General features: G+C 45.7%; 3 protein-coding genes across 3 annotated transcripts; 2 read left to right on the forward strand and 1 right to left on the reverse strand.

Moving 5' to 3' along the window:
* Positions 1-895: 895 nt before the first annotated feature.
* Positions 896-1,236, reverse strand: BJ212DRAFT_1488867 (uncharacterized protein; the record flags this gene model as incomplete). The annotated part of the gene is made up of 2 exons (XM_041341384.1): positions 896-1,042; positions 1,099-1,236. 2 exons carry the CDS (start codon positions 1,234-1,236, stop codon positions 896-898), a joined length of 285 nt encoding a protein of 94 aa, XP_041185526.1.
* A 5,141-nt stretch (positions 1,237-6,377) lies between these two features.
* Positions 6,378-6,542, forward strand: BJ212DRAFT_1289450 (uncharacterized protein; the record flags this gene model as incomplete). Its single annotated transcript, XM_041332055.1, has 1 exon — positions 6,378-6,542. A coding segment is annotated over one exon (165 nt), but the record flags the coding sequence as incomplete, so codon positions are not given.
* A 7,801-nt stretch (positions 6,543-14,343) lies between these two features.
* BJ212DRAFT_1405217 (uncharacterized protein) lies at positions 14,344-14,800 on the forward strand (the record flags this gene model as incomplete). The annotated part of the gene is made up of 1 exon (XM_041337402.1): positions 14,344-14,800. The coding sequence occupies exon 1, from the start codon at positions 14,360-14,362 to the stop codon at positions 14,798-14,800; it is 441 nt and encodes a 146-aa protein (XP_041185528.1). The 5' UTR covers positions 14,344-14,359.
* Positions 14,801-19,858: the final 5,058 nt, after the last annotated feature.

A 19,858-nucleotide genomic window follows, 5' to 3' on the forward strand; every position in this document is an offset into this window, starting at 1 on the left:
TCCTCCTGTCCTCCTGCCCTCCCGTCCTCCAGTCCTCTGGACCTTCAGATCTCCTATCCTTCCATCCTGTTTCCTGTAGAAGTATTACCTTGCAGTGGGAACTCTCCTGAGCACTTCCTGCGTTCCTCCGGAACTCTCCCGTGCTCCTCCGGAAGTCCTCTGGACTTCATCGGACCATCATCGGACCTCATATGAAATGAAGGGCACATACTCGGGTAAGGGGCACAGCGTACGAGCTGAGGCCAAGCCCCTCTGAGTCAGTCTCTCTCTCCTTTGAGCAACATGGTTCTTAACATCAAGGTCCAGCACAACAGATATAAGTGGTGCAATGAGACAGATGTGAACAATGCAATGAAACGGATTGGAAAAATACAACAAGGCAGTTGCAAAAGCTGCAATGAATGAAATGGGTACAAGAACTGCGTGAAGATGGTTATGAGAACTATGCAATGACAGTTATGAGAATGAACTGCAATGAGACAGGTGCGAGAACTGCAAAGAGAGGAGGAGGATGTCATTCTGCTGCAACAGCACCAGGCAATGCCCTAAGCATGTCAAAGTGGGAGATTTCTTCACTAGTTTCAATGTCTCTAAGAGTGCAGCAGTGATGAGGTGGCCATGGTGTGTCTGAGTCATCAACAAACTTGCATCATTCAGAAGGCATGTTGGCAGGAGCTTTGTAGATTCCTACCAAGCGTACCAGGTTTGCTTTGAATGAGTTACTTTGGTAAATAAATTTCTGTTAGTTTAAATAATCAAGGTGATAAAAGCAAACCCTACCTGGAAGCCAGAGATGTTTTTTTGAGGGCCGCAAGATCTTCTGCAATCTTGTTTGTATTAATGATTGAGTTACTGTAAGCATGTTAGTAGGAACTCAGGGTGAGAACATTGATTCTTATGTCTTGATTTTCTTATTCTTGTGATCAGAAGAGGTTCTCTTTTGTCCTTTTGGTTTGCCCAGAAACAAGAGCTCAGCCTCACTATCTGTTGTGTCTTCAATATGAATGAGCTTGACAGCATCTTTAAGCCGGATGATGAGTTTCTATAGAATAATTGTTAGCATATAATCAAGTGTATCTAGGCATTCAGTTTACTCACCACAGGTCCTGGATTTTGAGGTGTGAAATTTACTTTGTAGGTTGGCCATTCAGCGAGAAGGTTGTCGATGTCCATTACCATGACATTGTCCTGGATAAAGACATTATCTGTGCAGTCAATAATGTTAGATGAAGCCATGGAAGATGTACTATGTAGTTGGAGCTTAGGATATGAGGACTGGAAAGACTTGGAAGAATTTCAGTGAGTTGATGACTAAGCTTGACCTCATTATATGTGCATTGGTTCTGATGTCAACTTGAAAACACCCCAACCCTATATGCTTCTCCTTCTCTGCAACCATTATGATGTTCTATACCCCCCAGCTTCCCCATTATCATTTTTCTAATAGTTCTAGTCCAACGTTAATACAAACACCATCCCCACTGCCTTCTGGGCCCAGTCAACTACTGCCATTACATGGTCTTGAATACCCCCAGTCAAGTGACAACCTAGAGCGTCCAAGTGACTCTTCCCTTTTTCAAGTAAGTCAAATCTATATGAATATTTCGCTACACTGATTTAAAACCCCAGAGTGGATATTCAAACAGCAACTCGTATATTAATATGTTACAGAATCAGGTAACCCAACTTCAGCTCAAGCTTGTTACAGCCAAAACTGCGTATTCAACATTGGAGTATGTTGCTGTCGTGTTTCTATATCCACACTGTTTAATTGATGTTTGTTTTGACAGGGGAGCATTCTGTGAACTTGCTTGTAACGTGCAGCTTGTTCATGCAGATCCTATGACTTTCACAAGTGCCAGTATCTCCCCAACATCTTCGACAAACCAACTATCCCCAGTCAACAAGAATGATTATCCTGGTGTCATTTTTTGGACACGTGCAGACTGGGACAAGTGGCAGACAACATCACAGGGACTCAAACAGAAGGGAAAGCACGGGCCTGCAGCTTTCCTAGAAGACAAGAATGGTGAGGCGATCACAGAAGAATCACTTGACATCATCTGCAAAACCATTCATGGCCTCTGGTTCAAATTCACCACCAAAGGACTTCTTGCAACCAGCTGGAGCAAAATGATGCACTTGACCAGAACGCTGTTCCACAGCATCATGGAAGAGAAGCACCCTCTTTTTAGATTAGCGACTGACAGCTGGAAGTTGGACTTATTGTGCAGCACTGCCTACTCTTCATGGTGCAAGAACCATCTTGATGCCGACAGTAACCTCTTGAAGCAGTTGAAGAAAGTCAAACAAGAAGATGACAATATTGACTACTGCAGTAGTATAAAGCGAACATGCAGCCCTGATTCTGAGGGGGCCAGTGCTTTGAAGCATGTGAAAGGTATTTTTTCTTTTGATTTCCACGCATACACTCACACATAATGTCTTTGCAGACAAATCCACAGGACCTCTCCTGCCAGTCAATTCTGACATCCCTACATCTCAGCCAGTGCTACTTGAAGGCAGCCCTAGTCCTATCAAGACAAACCTCCCACTAGCAGATTCCAATACTTCAATTCCTCCCCTGTTCAAGTTGCTTGAAGCAGAAAAAGAAAACGAAGCACCTCCAGCTTTAGCAACAATGCCACTGACTCTGAGTCACATTGTTTTGACAAATCCTCTGTAAGTGTCTACTACATTTGCACATTATTACTAACCACAACACTGCAAATGTAGTGCCAGTTTGACTCGTTAGCCATTATCGAAATCAACTACCACTAGTCTTGGTCCCTCCGATTCTGTTTCGAAGCCTGCAATGGCATCCCCTTCAATTACAGTGGACCTGACTGGCACAAACATACCTCTGTCACCTTGTATACCAACTACACTCTCTCCTCAGTCTGATGTCCTTGCTGCTGCCATGTCATCAAAGAAGGCCATGAAAATGTGCCCAGGTCCAAAGAAGAATGCGCAGTACATGTTTTTGTCTAATTGTAAGGATTGTTACTTATCTGATTGTATAGGAACCTCTGCACATTCTGCTGGCTTAAACAAGTCAATGCAGCTGGTTCCACTAATGAATTCAATGTCTACTATTTGAAGTTGAATGAGGTGCAGATCAAATCTTATGATACTGAGGCCAAGCAGCTAGTAAGTTCAGCCACTCTCTCCATTGTCAAGTCACTGAGAATATCTAGGAACAAGATGCAGGCTGGATGAAGAATAGTGACATTGCCAACAGTTCATTATACTAGTATCCCTATTGCTTTCCTAATCTCGCCTGCCTCATTGCCTTGCAGTCGTCTGCTCTCACTTGCCTCATTGCCCCACAGTCATCTGCTCTCGCTCACCTGCTTTTGCCTGCCTCATTGCCCTGCAGTTGTTTGCTCTCGCTTGCCAGCCTCATTGCTGTGTTGTATTTGCTGCTGCCATGTTGATCTGCTGTGTTTCGCATTGTTATCGTGCTTTCTGGTCACATATCATGTTTTCTGGTTGCCAGTCAAGTTATTTGTACCATTAGATTATAGCACAATTGGCATGAATACAACTGATTTTATTTCATACACGCAACTGAAAGAAATGTGGTGAAATATGATATAAATATTCTCAACATACCCTACAATATTCGAGAAGATCACAATGGATGTGAAATATTCTATTTGTCTCCACAGCAAGTCTCCTATAGCGAAATATGTTGCTCCCAAACTTGTCATATTTTGCATGATTCCAACAGTTTTGGCCATGTCCAGTTTTCCCTGGGGATGAACCAGGAACATAAGATTTCCATAGATTTCCATAGAGAATGGGACATATATGAGATTTTCTAGTGATGCTGTTCGACGGAGATCTCACAATTTTGTGCTGATTCTCACATATGATATTTCCATCGATGATCGTAGATTCTCAATTGTAGTTGTACCAGGCAATAAAACTATGGAAATTGCATGAAAATGATGCTGATATACATTGCAAGAAAAAGCAAATGAATAGCTGGTTGATACTGCCCACTGCGGCCTGCCACCCCCCTGGTCCTCACCAGCAGGCCACCTGATGTCGACCTCTGCATGCGCCCTGGATGCCAACTAGTATAAGGTGCCAGAAGAGATCTTGCTGATGATGTCAACTGTATTGCTGTTCCATATATCATCCTTGACCTGAGAAAAAAATTGTAAACACCTGCATCAGGATGAGGGCGCATTTAGTCAAGTTTGTTACCAGCTTCAGCATGTCTGTTTCATAAGCCTGCAAGACAGAAATCAATGTTGTGAAACATGTATCACAGGAGTACCTACCAGCTGCTTCTCTTTTGTCAATCTGGACCAGTAAATCCTGAAATTGGCTGATGAGCCATTTGGAGCAACCTGCTTCAACCACTGATGTGTGCAGAGTGACCTAAGTCCAAGACTCCATGTCAAAGGTTGCTACTGTGTTCTAGACCAACACATGACATACCTTCCATTCTTCGATGTACAAGGTCGAAATTTTTTAACACTTGCTGACTTGACAGTAGCTGATGCAGGGGGTGTGGGCATATCATTGGATGGCAGTGTGGGTGTGGACAGTGGGGTCAGCATGTCAGATGGAGTCACCACAGGATCAGGGACAGTAGATTTGTGCTTTCAGCTGGTGTCATATCCACATATCCAGATCTCAGATCCGACCCTTATCTCATCTCAGATCCACATCTTATCTCAGATCCTATCCACATCTTATCTCCCTCCAACATCTCATCATTCAATCTGTCCACTCATCCAGTCCGGTCCACAACTCATCTGAATCCACAATCAGTGCTCGTCTCTTTTCAGTAACCCCCTAACTCTGGTATTTCAGTTATCTGTATATCTGTCCTGCTCCCTGATCTGTTACCTATGTTTCATTTCCATTTCATGATTTGTGATCTGTTTCTACTTACCAATAGACTACCCATATGCTTCGTACATAGCCTTGGACTCTGCTGATTGATCATTCCATTAGATACCTATAGTATATAACCTCCTGTAACTCTCTGTAGCACCTCAGTTCAAATATCATCTTAGTTCTACTCATTCCTGTCCTCTGGACTTGAGTATCTCTACTCTCATCACCCTCTGAGACTTAGGATTGATTCCTATAGTCTATCTGTATCCGCCTCTGTCTCCAACAGTCCATTACCATTAGTTTCTAGTCTGGACTAGTCCGGATTAGCCCTATGATACCTATCCTGCATCCAGAAGTCATCCGGATCTGCTACGATACTTGTCCAACCTTCTGGACACATTAGTCTTGCCTTCCTGAAATTAGGGCTGTTCATCATATGCCATATGATAGGACTTTATGGGGCCATAATATGGTCACCATACCTGTACTGTTGGCTGTTTAGACCTTCAGTTGATGGTTATGGGTTATGGGTGTAAGGAGCCTGTATGTTGCTGTATTACTATGGCTGTAATACAGTGTGAGTATGGTTTGTTTATTGTGTATAAACAAATAGACTTAGCTTGATACATGCAGTAGCCATATGTCTTATTTTACAACAAGTTGTTCTGGACCTGATCCTCACGCCATGGAAATCCTCAAAGTACTGGTGCATCTTCTACTACAATATATAATCAATCAGATTCTAACATGTACTATGTCATGTCCAGCTATGTTCTTCAATTCCGTTGCTCTGATTCTGGAGGAACCATGACACCAGTCAAGATATCCACCAGCGCTGTTGCTTTACTCTCATTGCTTGCTGTCCCCCCTTCCAAATCTCATACAATTGCTCAATGTCATCTAATGCTCCCACCACATGTGTACCTGCCAAGGATCAAGCCTTTCAGGAGGTTCTTGGCCATGGGAGACATCCCAAAAATGTTGAGCGCATGAATGCTCTCATCCAAGCTGAAGGCAACCACACTGATGATGATCGGCCCTCATGCCACCAACACCATTCTCATCATGTACCCAAAAAAAAAAGTCACTGTCAATGGCAACAATTATTTTTCTTGCCTCCCAGTCAAGGAGGCCTTGGATGTGATGACCAAACACTACGTGACCACTTGGACAATGCAAAGGACCAGTTGCGCCGGTATTATCAAAACAATTACCTTTCATTGCAAGCTTTGAGTTCCCCCACCATCATTCCTCAACCTGTGGCAGCAGAAACCCCATCTGGATCACCACAGAAAGTGAACTTTACAGCTCGGTACAAGAAGTGCCCAATGACCTCAAGAGACAAGCTCGAGGAGTACTTTAGGCTGCCCATGGAGGACTTTGATGCCTGTGACCCCATTCAATGGTGGGCAGGCCGCCACTCACAATTTCTGAACCTCTCACGTCTGGCTCAGGATATTCTTGCTATTCCTGGTGAGTTCAATCTGCTCAACTATTGTACATAGGTACACTAATTCCCCGCATGTTGTGCAGGCTCCGCTGTTGCTGTCGAACACATCTTTTCCGCTGGCCATGATACTATCTCTCTTCAGCATGCTAGTCTCCAACCCAACACTATCAGGACATTGATGTTGCTTAAGCAGCATCTGCGCCTCACTCATAATGCTATCACAGTGATTGATTGATTCATATTTGTATATACCTTTTGCTACATGGTTAGTACTACTGTAATTCGACGTTTTTTCATCTCCTGTACAACCATATAGCCGGTCATATGACCGTATGATGACCCATACCATACCATCGAATGTTTTGAATGTTTTGTATGACATACGGTATGGTACAGGTAGTACCTGTAAGCCCACTGTAAATTGTATGGCCGTAACCATATATGGTTACAGTGGCCAGCCCTACCTGAAATAAGGGGCAATACTCAGGTAAGGGGCACAGTGCATGAGCTGAGGCCGAAGCCCTTTGGATCCAGTTATCCCTTGAGTACAACCTTAACAGTATATCATCATCTCCATGATTAGTGCAGGATGCAACAACATGAGATGAGAGTTCAAGAAGTTCCTTATCTGGGAGGGAAAACAGTGAGATGACTGCGACATTGACGAATGACCATTCCATTTTGCCATCATCACTGCCAATGGTCTCCATAGCAAGCTGCATGAAATAGTGGACTTCTCCAAATTGTATCACACCATCAAGAGAAAACTAAACATGTGGTGTTAGAGCCTTGAGAGTATTTAACATTGGTAGCGAGAAAACTACCTTGACATTATGAGAAACTCGTAGAGGCTTAGTGGCATCCATTGATTTCAATGACTCCCACCAGAGTGAACATGCAATTTGTCCATTAGGCAACTTAAGACAAGCCCACTTGAAAATTTCAGGAGCAGGCTCATTCAGGAAGAGTGTGATAGCACGTTTTTCGGCACCTTGTGGGTAGGCTGACCAACAATCTTGTTTCTGGAGCAAAGCATAGCCTTCGCCAAGGTCAATTGCACCACTGGGAAGTCCCTTGAGTGGTTCATCAAGCTCTGGAAGCATTGCCTTGAGGGCATTGACTTGCAAGCGACAGACTCCCTCTCTGGAAAGGTTTGCGTAAGGTTTGGAAGGCTGTCTGATCTCCTGGCCCAGGTTTCCGATGGTCCTCTCCATCATCCACTGGGCATAGCAGACTGGGGGTCCTTTCTGAATGGCTTTGGACACGAGATGGTTGACTTGATGGGCACAAGGGCAGATGAAATGTATCTGATCCTGGTGGCGCTGATAGTATAGCTCTTCGAATTCTAGCTCCCATTCACCAAGTATGACCTGGGCCCTTTGCAAATCAGAGCGAGCAATACGATGCTGGCATATGATCCGAAAGCCTGCAATGAGCTGGCAATAGTTAAGCCAGTATGGCTCTGGCAGAAGGCCATATGTAAGTGCAGGAGCAAGGCCAAACAGATACAATTGAAACTCCCATGTTTTATAACTGGTATCGATTTTTTCTGCTATGTTGCATGGTTTTCAATTGAAGGAACCAGGAAGATATTGTCCGGCAGCTGCCACGGCTTTGCCATGAGCCTCCCACACATCACCATGCATAACTCTCCATTCCCACAACTTGACATCATCTGAAGCTGTGCAATTGATTGTTCCTCACCAGAGTGAAAGTAATAAGTCACTCAAAAGCCCAGCGAGGTGCATAATATCTGTGGAGAAACAAGCGGGTACTTGTAGCATATGAGAGGGATTGAGACTGAGGAGAATGCTGGGTTTCGTGATGCCGGTTTCTGTCTTGCACTTGTCATACTGACATTGATTTGGAGATGATACAAGATGGAGGTTTGTGGCATAGTTCTGCGATGCAGCAAGAGGAAGGTTGAACACATCAACATCAGGATGGTTGCATCCGGTGACATGGAAGTTGTTTGGATGAAGGAGGACAGGATAGTAATATGTTCCTCACTCCTTTCGGCGCCCGATCACACCACAATATAGATGGCATCCATTCTTGCCACAGTGACCAACCATTCCATCGAAATACATGAGACCCAGACTGTCAGCAGTTGCAAGAAAAAGATATGGATGTGATAAGAACACAGTATTGCACCAGGCATCATAGACTGAGAGGCCTTCATTCTGAAGTGCAGCAAGGTGATGGAGACCAGGAAAGAGGAATGAATCAATGTTTTTTGGTTTGTGGGGGCCAGGGATAAATCCACCAGGAAGGACATGTTTTTTTTTGTATTGAACATCAGGAGCGTGATCCATAACAACCCAAATATATAGCCAGCAATCCAATAGCTTGCTCTGGTAGAGCTGAGCGCCATCCATCAATATCATCAATATGATATCATTCTTGCTGATCTTGCCTTCAAGAACTGCATTGAGATAATCGCTCCCCATCACAAAGTCATCATACACGTCAATCAACCCCCCTGACTCATGAAGTTCGTCAAATAGTTTTGCTGTGCAGTCAGTGCAATATCACATACATTTTGCACTATTGTGATCATGATAAAGTGCCTGGAGCTGTGGTCCAGCAGGAATGGTATGGAATTTCCAGGCAACTTTGTTATGGCCCCTGGTAGCCTGCAGTTTAATTTGATCATACCGATGTTTGTCACAGACAGGGCAGTGGTCGAGGTCAGCAAATGGACCGGTGAAAGCAATTACATGAGTTATAGACTCAACTCCAGTGTACTTGGCAATCATGTGTTCAATCCTATAGAAACTGGGCATCTCATCTGTACCAGGGAACGTGCATGCTGTAGAAGAATGAATGCATTCGTAAGCGCTCTGTGACGAGTGCTCAAGAGCATAGTAGGTTGAGATCAAGTGGCAAATGATGGGATTGGTGATATCCAGAGGTTCATGAGGAGGGTTCCACAAGTTACTTCTGGCCTCTTCATCAAGTTTTGCAACAGGGTCGCCTAACGATGCAGACTGCAGTGCTAAAATAAACTCCATGGTTGTTTTGATTTTAGGGAGGACAGCTCATTGTGCGAGTTCCTCGATATCAATAGCTGGTTGTTCTCTCCGATTATCGTGTTGTGGGGCATGGACCTCCTCATCTCTGCGACCATCATCACCCCACCCATCCAAATTCCCATCCCTCCATCCACCAATATCCCCATCACCTGGTCCATCTAGATTCCCATTATCCTGCATGTTGAAATCCTGATCTTTGTCACCCATGGGAATGATGGGGTCTTCATCAACAAGGCCATGCTATTTGCCATGTGGAGATGATGGGGTAGGCAGGTGGTGCTCTCGTACATGACTCCCTTGTGCTGCCTCATCAGGTCTTTCTGGCAGACAGCTTCCTGCATCAGTTGCAACATTTCGAGAAGGACCAGCACTTGAAGACAATTCACCAAGGGCATCAGCGTGAGCTCAAATCTGTGCATGTAAATTGAGAGAGAGATTCCCTGGCATGAATGGTGTCTCTTTCTTCCTCGGTTTCAGCTGCTTGCAAGTGTTTGTACCATGTAGAGCGAGAGACAGCATGGGGATGACTGCCATTGTGCCTCTTGCAGACACACATGTAACCCACTGGCAGGTCTATGGGCATAGGTAGGCTGATATTGCCAATTATCAGTTAATAGATCTATGTAAGACATGGAATCAGACATACGAAAACACCAAAGGGAGTCCAGCAATATTGCACATGAATGCAAGTGGTGTGCACATCGACAAAAACACTATCAAGAAACACACTAGATCATCAGAACAAAATGAGAACTTTGAACAAGATATGATTGAATTGTACTTACTGGATCTTCGAACCTTCCTTCTGCCAGTTCCACCTATTTATGTGTTTTGCCCCCCGGTTACACCAAAGAGAGTTACTACACAAGGAGGGTAGAACTAGCAATATGATGGGATAGGTTTCAAGGTTGCACATGAATGAAAATGTGTTGCATCAATTGTGTACATGTGCGATCAATGTGATTGACATGAAATGCATGTGAGACGATGGCAAAATGATGGTACTATCCCTTCCACTGCAATCGGCACCCCACAGAAGTCAGCACTTTCACAAAACTCGTATTTCTAGCTACTTAAACACAAAATTCTTAACATAGGTATCATTCTCTGTCTAATACAACTCATTACAAGGTTGAACAACCATGATTAAAGCAGAATTGAGCGAGATAGTCAAAAGTGCCAAAGTCACACAGAAATGTCACCTGCCGATATGTGCTGTGACGGAGTCTCAAATTGCACACACCCACTTTGGAAGTGCCAACTGGTGCAGTGCTGCTGGCTATGGGGCTGGTCCACATTCACAAGTCTAGCAGCGGCAGATGAGGAAAGCTGTGAGCTTCGTCAGACCCAACTTATGAGTCACATATTCAGGCTGCAATTCAGGGAATTGCAAATGGGTTATATAAATCCATTGCAGCTGCAGCTAAGGAACAGAATGTGAGTCATGTTTCATCATGTGATTATTCACTCAACTGGTCTAGGTATCATGTCAGACACTGAGTGACCAACGCTTGGGAGTGCATAAGTCTTGTCAGCATGCCCACAAGAGCCAGCAATTATTATCTGCTGCACAAGAGGAAACTGTTGCTGACTGGTGTAACCTGGCATCCACGTCTGCAACTCCTATTCACCCTGCAAAGTTGCGTGTGTCTGTTAAGGAAATAACTGGCCAACTCCCATCATGAAAGTGGCATTATGGCTTCATTCATCAACATCCATCCCTTCATATATCTCAAGCAAGTGGACTGGATCCAAAACGTGCTCAAAATTTTAACAAGGATACCATTGGGGAGTTTTTTGAGATGCGAAAGAAGCTTGATGATGACCATAATAAAATTCCACCAGAGCATCATTGGAATATGGACAAGAAAGGCAATCAAATGGGCAGGGGAAGGAAAAATGCTGGCATGAAATTCATTTTCTCTGCAGAAGATTCAGATTGTTATCAGGTCCATAGCAATAATCTAGAGCTCATAACCATTATCAAGTGCATCTCAGCTGCAGGTGCTAAGATACCACCATGGTTTGTCCTTTCAGAAGGACCAGCCCCAGATATTCGAGATCTAAAAGATAAAGTAGGTGGGTAAGTAAGCTACATAAGCATATCATTGTGCTCTACTAACACTGTGATATCCTTGGACAGCGTTTCTTTCTCTCCAACAGGATGGACAGATCATGAGATTGCAGATTATTGGTTCAGGAACCACTTTGTTCCTACAGCAGAGAAATACCGTGTTGATCCTGAGAAACCAATTGTTCTGACGGTTGATGGTCATAGTTCACATGAACAAAGAGCTATCAAAAGGGCAGCTTATGATAATGGTGTCATAATCCATGCCTTTCCATTGAAAACCACACACAAAATTCAACCACTGGATGTGGGCGTTTTTTCCTCTGTTCAGCGTGCTTGGACCAAACATTGTGACAAACGCCTTGCTGATGGGGTTGAAATTGATCACTATAATTTTATTCATGAATATATGGCCATTCACCACGTCATTACACCAGAACTCATCCAGAAAGCATTTAAAAAAACCGGTATCTATCCTCTTGATCCATCGGTCTTCACAGACAAGGACTTTGCACCAAGCCTGGTTTATTCAACTACTGCACATCTTCCCCCATCATATCCTTCTGAAGTCCCTTCATCTCCAATGGTAATTCCTTCTGACATTGAAGAATTTGACCAGTTGATGAGACTGGACAGCAACCATGAAGAAGAGGATTCAGAGGATGACAGCGATTTTTTTCCCATGGCTGTTGATGAACATGACTCAGACTCGGACTCTCGGAGCTCTGACTCAGGCGACTCGGAAGGACCTCAAAGTGACGACTCAGAGTCAGATGAAGACAAAGACGAAGGAGAGATGCCCCAGCAAGACACACAGCCCCCCTCTAATGACACTCGCATCACCTGCTCAACATTGCAACTATCAGGCCCCATCCAACATCCAGTTATCCCCTCATATGTTCAGGCAATGACATTGACAAAGGAGGAACTTTGGCATGAGCTCCAGTGCATGTATGAGCAGAATGGGGCATTAGTTCAGACGACTCAGATCCTGACTGCCCAGCTCAACACTACAAATGCACACTGTACAATGGCACAGCAGGCATTGGCTCAATCTCGACTGGAGTTGGAGAATGTAAAGAAAAAGAAACAGCCAAGGAAATCCATCAAATTACAGGCCCGTTTCATGACACACCCAGAGCTCAAGGAGGACTTCAATAAAGTGGAGGAAGAGCAGTGTGAAAAAGACAAGCTCGATGCAGAGAAACAGGCCAAAAAGAAGTCTGAAGACGAAGTGCGTCATGCTCAGATTGAACATGATATTGGGTCGAAGACATTTGATGCACTCTCAACACTCCAGCACAAGGATGACTTCATCACGCTCGCTGGTGCTCTTAAGATTTCGAGAGATGGGACAGTCGACGAACTCCGAGTGAGAATCAAAGAGTTTCTTGCTGATGCTGAAAATCAGCACTTTGCTGATAATGAACGTTTTTCTGCGCTCTTCCAGACAGGAAAAACACGTTCAAAGAATTCGGCCACCGCATCATCAACGGGACAGGCCAGTACTAGCGGCACCTCGCAGGACAACGGCGCCACCTCGTCAAACACTGTGGCTTTCAGCGGCAATCATTTTTTCACTTCTCCCGCGCATGCTTTCAACTCAAATTATCCTTCGCACCTTACTAACCAGCCATATTTTCATCAATTCTACCCTAATCCAGCTCTTCAGGCGCCATATTACCCTACAATGCAGAATAATAATCCATCCAGCGGTCCCATTGCATCATCATCGAACTTACATAGACAACCTCAGGCTCAGCCTGGCCATCCATACAATGTACACAGTCTCCCTATACATCCACCTCAATTTTACAACTATGGCACTAATAACAGTCACCCTCGTACTTAGGTATATCTACTAGTCAATACTGTACTTGCTCGTTCAAACATTCACGCCGAATACTAATTGACCTTGCGCTCTTGCTTGACTGCCGAACTGACTTTGAAATCGGCCTACGTGACATGTCGTGACTCACGGTGACATTTGCGTGACTGCCGACTTCTGTGGGGTGCCGATTGCAGTGGAAGGGATAGTACAGTGACAACGAAACGATAGCAATGTGGTGCCGTTGCAGATTACACAATATTTTAGCATAAATTATATGTCTAAACGATATTTCACGCAATCTCAACCGTTCTGGCCATGTCCAGTTTTGCCTGGGGTTCATCAATATTACGGCCGTTTTCCGTCGATACGGTGAGGTCCGGTTTTCACTGGGTGCATTCGAAGACATCTAACGTCGAGTCTATTTTCTCACCACTAGCACAAGACCTTCAAGTCGACTTTCTTGGTACTAAAATTAACCACGGGCCCTAAACTCATGCCCTGAACCGAACTAGTGGACCCTCGGAGGCGTCATTTGAAGCCCCATTGCTGCCGAAGCGGGTATTACAATCACAGCTTCATTCTTCCTTTATAAAAGGTCGCAACTCCCTGTTCTCAGTATGAGCCTTAGTCCATCTTTACTCTTCCATTTGGCTCCATGGCCTCACTCTATTTCACTGAGGTGCGCTTTGAAAACTTTGAAAACCTTGCTGTATCACTGAATTACGCTTGCCCTTCAAGTTACATGTGACTGGCCCAAGAGCACTTACTGAAGAACAACCCCTTCCCGAAGCCCTTCGTCGCAGGTCTCTTTTAATGAGGGTACTCTGTTTTTTGGCACTGGGACGCCCAGATCTTAATGATCTTTGGAAGTCGCTGCAATCCGAGGAAGCGTTCGAAATCGTTAGGAACAAATTGTGCTCTATCCTGGCCAGCACCATCACCACAGTAAGCTATCCAACTCCGCGTGCGCCACGAGCTCTAGCCAACGCTGACATTCTCCCACAAAGGCAAGCGTCGCCCTCGCTTTAAGTGGTGTCTTCGTCACTACGGGCTCCCCTGTGTCATACTTTGACTATACGTCACCCGCTCCGCATTGTCTGCTCTTTATATCGCTCATGCTCGCTATGATCGCACTGTTGACATCCGGCTCCGGCATGATACGTTGGATACACACCGATCGGCATTGGACTCAAGAAGTAAGGATCATCGTCACCACACCGATTGCACCAACTGACCTAAATACGATCAGCAACTCAAGCCAGGCGGCTACTTCGTGTTATCTTACCCTGTTGTCAATAGTCACCCCCATGTTCTTCGTCGCCTGGTCCCTACATTGTTTCATATTTGGTGACTTATTCCATCATTTGAGGCTCTCCGGTCCCTTATGCATTTTCACCCCAGCGATGTTGATAACAGGCTTTTCCTCTCAAAGCATAATCTGCCGCGCCGTCACTGTGCTTTGGATGGTCACATACGTCGTGAACATGGGGACAATATTGATAGAAACTATGTGGAAGTATGCGGCAAGCCTCAATCACGCTAGATATCACCAGTAGTTTACACTTTCCGCTTTGCTCCTTATTTCACCTGCGATTGGTCTGCGTTTTATGTAACCTCCCTGATGTGGCCCACACAAGTGTGCTCAATGTAGACGAGTATATGTATGTAATTTGTGGCTTTCAGTTACATCAAATTTTCAAGTATTTGACACAGCAAATCGTGTCAATGTGAAAGCCTCAAGTGGAGATTAGTATGCACGCATTGCGCAAAAGCAAGCAGCAATAATTAATCAGAAAGCACGACACAATACTTATTTCAATTGGCTCAGTGAAGCAAGCCTGACCATATTAATATTATACAATTTGTGTGAAGTAAAAATAGCCCAATGACAAAGTTACAAAGTGACACAAGTCCAGTGGACCTCGAGAGTTGTATTGGATGAGTTGCAGGCATGGTCGTCAGTTCCAGAGAAGGAAACACGGTTGTATGGTGGTTCATCTAAAGGTCTTCGGGAACACAATCTGGCAGTTTAGAGCGCGAATGGGAGTCGCCCAATGATATGCACAAGGTATCATCACCGGTGTTCAAGCCTCCATCTGTGAAACGCGACCCCACAATCCAAGACCCCATGCGACACCCAAAAGTCCAAGATAGCTATTGCTCCCGGTGAGTTTGCAGGGGTTGAACGGAGGGTTCGGCGGGATATGAAAGCCACAAGTCGAGCTCGTCCTCATACTTGCCCATGATGCCTTTCCAGACGCATGTCGGAAGTAAGTGTCGTAAATAGTGCCTCGGAGGTGACTCTCAACTTCGACGTTGCGCTAGTCTGGCGAATCTGGAGCAGAGAGGAGTCAGAGAAGGTTTCGGTGCTCAAGAGCATATCTGGTTCTAGCAAGTTGCCATACGGAACGCTAGTCTTGGATACTGAGGGCATTAAAGATGCCATTTCCGGCTTCGAGGATGCGTATGTACAACTTTTTCCCCTGCACACGTTCTCGGTGTTCATTACATCTTTCACCAGGCGAAAGTCAGATGTCGAAAAAGAACGCCTCCCTCCAGAACTTTTCGATGCCGAAGTGGCAAAAGGCTTTCTTGGCTCAAGCACAACCTGGGTCGCGACCGAGAGCCCCCAGCAGACATCATCGAGTCCCCTGTGTCTCCGAGTGGAGTCAACGTTGGAGTGGACACTTCCATGTCGTCGGAATCGCTAACGTCCTTACCTAGTCTCCCAGCGGTGGACAGATGGGCTCTCCGCGTACCCCATTCAAAACTCCATTCGAGGGCAGAAATAATCTGCAGGCTTCGCTTGGATGACGATTTCCTCGACGAGGCGCTGGAATTTGGAGAGCACAATTTCGATGATCCAGAAAGTGCTCGATTGGAAGGACTTGGAGGACTCGTGGGCTTCCTGGAAATGTTTGGTCTTATGGAGTGGTAGTTCTCCCCATAATTGACTGAGATCGAAGCTCGATACTGTATATCCATAGTCTTTTTTTTCTAGTCGCTTTGATGGATCGCAACCAAAAAGAGAGGGACAGCTAAAGGAGACAAACTCTAGTCACGTGTTGATATAAAGGGCATCTAGCAGTGTACCAAGTTACAGTTTAGTTGACGACCTGGACGATGAGTGAACCCACTGATGCTGATCGTGTATGGTTATTTCGTTTAGTTATGCTGAAGATAGCTGATCATTCGTGCACCAGATCCGAGCAAAGCGCCTTGCAAAGTTACAGGCGGGATCTACATCTAATTCACCAACCCTTCGCCCGCCTCTCCTGGGCCTTCAACCCCCGTAGCCCAGCTTCCACACCAAAACAAAAACCTCCTTTCATTCCACCCCAATCAACAACTCCGCCCCTCAACGTAATGTCCCTTTGAAGAGGAAGTCCGCCGCGCCTGCTCCCAAAGTCGATTACCAAACATGGGAGAACGACACAATATCTACAGTCCTCAAGGTTACACTTAGCGTATGCTCTCCGCTTCTTTGCCGTTATAATTGTACCTCATTGGTGAACAGAAATCAATTGCCGAGGCAAACGAGTATGATCTCGTGTGGCTCAAGCATCTTCAAGCTGAACTTGAGTCTGAGGGTTACTGTACGTCTTATATATAATCCACTTGTTTCACCGATGTAGCTTTAATAGCCCACATGACTCTTACGAGCGATATCGTGGATCGACTCCTCATCACTCGCCTCGAGCTTGATGCCCAGGCCATGTCGTAAGTTTCTTTCTTCGGTCGCCTCTTATCATCCATTTTCATATCTTCATTCATCGATCCTATTCAAACGTTTGCACTCGATCACCGCCTGAGTTTAAACGATCACTGACCAAGTCGTAAATGCAGCGATGACCTCGAATATGTTTCAGTACTTGCCTCTCTCCCTCCTCAGTCCGTCTTCGAGTATCTTGTAGGCTGCTGGAAGCGTATCAACACTGCCAAATCACTTTACTCAAGAAGGTGCTCTCACCTCTTCTACACCTTAATAAATCATCTCACAAAATCCCAGAACCCCGTCTCTGAAACCCAGCAGGCCACTGTACTCCTCGACAAGCTCAGAGACCCTCATCATCAGTTACACAGGTCTTAGCCTTCAGGAGCCAGATATGTTCCCACAACCCGCCGAGTGCGTTCTCCTCATATTTAATTGACGGGTCAACTGAATAGTTACCCTTTCTCTCTTCCGCCTGTTTCAACTTTACTTTCTCTTAAATTTATAGTCCGCCCGCTATCAACCCTCGGTTCACACGAGCTGCTCACACCCCTGCTCTCCCTTTCTACCCTTTCTACGCCTCTGTATGCATCCACAGCCACCCCTCAAACCACGCTGGCTCCCACAGAGATTCAGCCGTTCTTGCAGGACCTTGCAGCTCGCTTTACAGACCCAGTGCGTGTGGTTTTACCTCACAACATCTATCGTAGAACCACATACATTCCCTCAAGCTCAAACTTATTTCTTCCTCCAGGATGAACTTTTAAGCACACTGAGCACCCTCATCAGCACCCTCGTCGCGCACTCCCTTATCATACCATCCGAGGGCATCGGCGGAAGCGGCGGGGACTCAGCATGGCGCGGCGTCATAGGCGGCATGGAAGCCCTCGTTGGAGTAAAGCCCATCGCGGAGATGATCACGAAAATGCCGCAATGGCTCGGTGAGGGTTTCGGGGTGGAAGTGACGGCTGCGAACTTTGAGAGGCTGTCTCTCATGGGCCCGCTGCTGAGGTTGGGGACATTCAGTCGGGAGTGGGTGAGTGTTGTGCCGTGATGCGTGTGGATGATGACGTGTCTGACTTACGTCGTGCGCCAACAGCCAGGTATTGCGCAGACATACTTTAGCGACCCGACGAAACGCAGTCGTGCGGATGTTGAATCGTCGAATGCGAGTTTGAGAGGGACATTGAAGAGTTTGCAGGCGAGTAATTTTGGCTCATGGTTCCCTGTATTATTTGCTCACTTTCGGGTCCTTTTTATTCGCACCTGTGGTTCAGTCCTCCCTCTTCCAAATATTTAACACCCTTGTGCGCACGTCTCCCGAGGCGCGTGAGCGGGTATTAGAATACTTTGCAACGGTAGTACGTCTCAACGTAAAACGTGCAGGAATGCAGGTATGTTCTCTTTCCTTCCTGTGCACAGGGATGCTAATCAGCACTTGCGCAGGTTGAACCCGACACAGTCGCGTCCGACAGCTTCATGGTCAATCTACAGAGCGTGCTGCTGAGATTCGCGGAGCCCTTTATGGACGCAAGGTATACAAAGGTTTGTCCGTTTATCCTCAATGAATTCCAGACTCCCTCATGACTTGCTACTATTCTTCTATTCCTGTAAACGTTATTGTGTGATTGCATGCATTTTGGATGCTGTTCTGTGAGCACAGATGGACCGCATAGACCCCTATTATTTTTCGGTGTCTACCCGAATTGATCTGAAGGAAGAAACGAGGATCAAAGCGACGAGCGATGAAGCTGCCCAATGGGTCGAGGAGAGCAAGTCAAAGGGTGGGTGTTCCCTCACCTTAGCATGTTTCCCTATTGATGGCTATGCTCCACCAAAAAAAATCTCGACACGCAATGCAACTGTATGCTCGCACACACTTCGCATCTAAATCTTATCACCTTGACCGCCTCAGCCGCAACGCCCAACTTCATCTCCGACATTTTCTATCTCTGCAATGCGCTAGGACACTATGGATACATACGCACGATCCAGGTGTACGAGGACTTGGGGAAGACTCTTGATGATTACCAGAGGCATCATGATATGATTGCTGGGGATGGGTCGTGGATGGGGGCGCGTATTTTTTCTTCGATGATCATGCATAATGGCCTCATGTTGTATCTGTAGACCCCTCAACAAGCACACGCGCAAGCAGCCATCGACAATGCCAAGGTACGTATTTTTCACGCACTAATCCCATGGCTTGAGTATAACAATCTCACGAAAAAAAGAACGAAATGTCAAAGATCCAGTCCCAACAACTTGCGTACCGCGTTCAGCTGCTCGACCCTGAGCTTGTGTTCCGGTATATAGGGTTCACAAACTTTGCGTCGACTTGGTTGATCCGGAGTGTCGATCCGCAGGGGGCGCATCCGAATCCTGTCGTTGAGTGCGTTTCTCAGCTTTGAATAAGAAGTTTTTTTTGGCGTGATGGCTGATGCGCGACATTCTTTGGCAGGCTGCCCCTTCCGAAGGACGTTCCGATGACGTTCCGAGTCCTTCCGGAGTTTATTATTGAGGATGTGGTAGAGTTCTTTTTGTTTGTCGTGCGGTATGTTTTTCGTCGCTTTTGTGAAATGCGCATGGGCAGTTGATGGGCTTGAAGGCACTCGCCAGAGAGTCTTGACTTGTCTGGAAAGGACGAGCTTGTGATCTTTGCGCTGACGTTCCTTACTTCGACATGGTACATCAAGAACCCGTTCTTGAAAGCTAAGATTAACGAGGTGCGTTTCCCCGTTTCGCTTACTGCCATGAAAATTCGCTGACGTTGTGGATATGAAACAGGCGGTATTTTACGGTGTGTTGCCGTACGGGAACGACAGGCACGGTATTCTGGGACACACGCTGAACACGCACCCGTCGCGCTCAAGAACTTAATACGGCGTTGACTCTTTCTATA

Source organism: Suillus subaureus (genome assembly GCF_016647635.1).
Source record: "Suillus subaureus strain MN1 chromosome Unknown BJ212scaffold_201, whole genome shotgun sequence".
NCBI lineage: Eukaryota > Fungi > Basidiomycota > Agaricomycetes > Boletales > Suillaceae > Suillus > Suillus subaureus.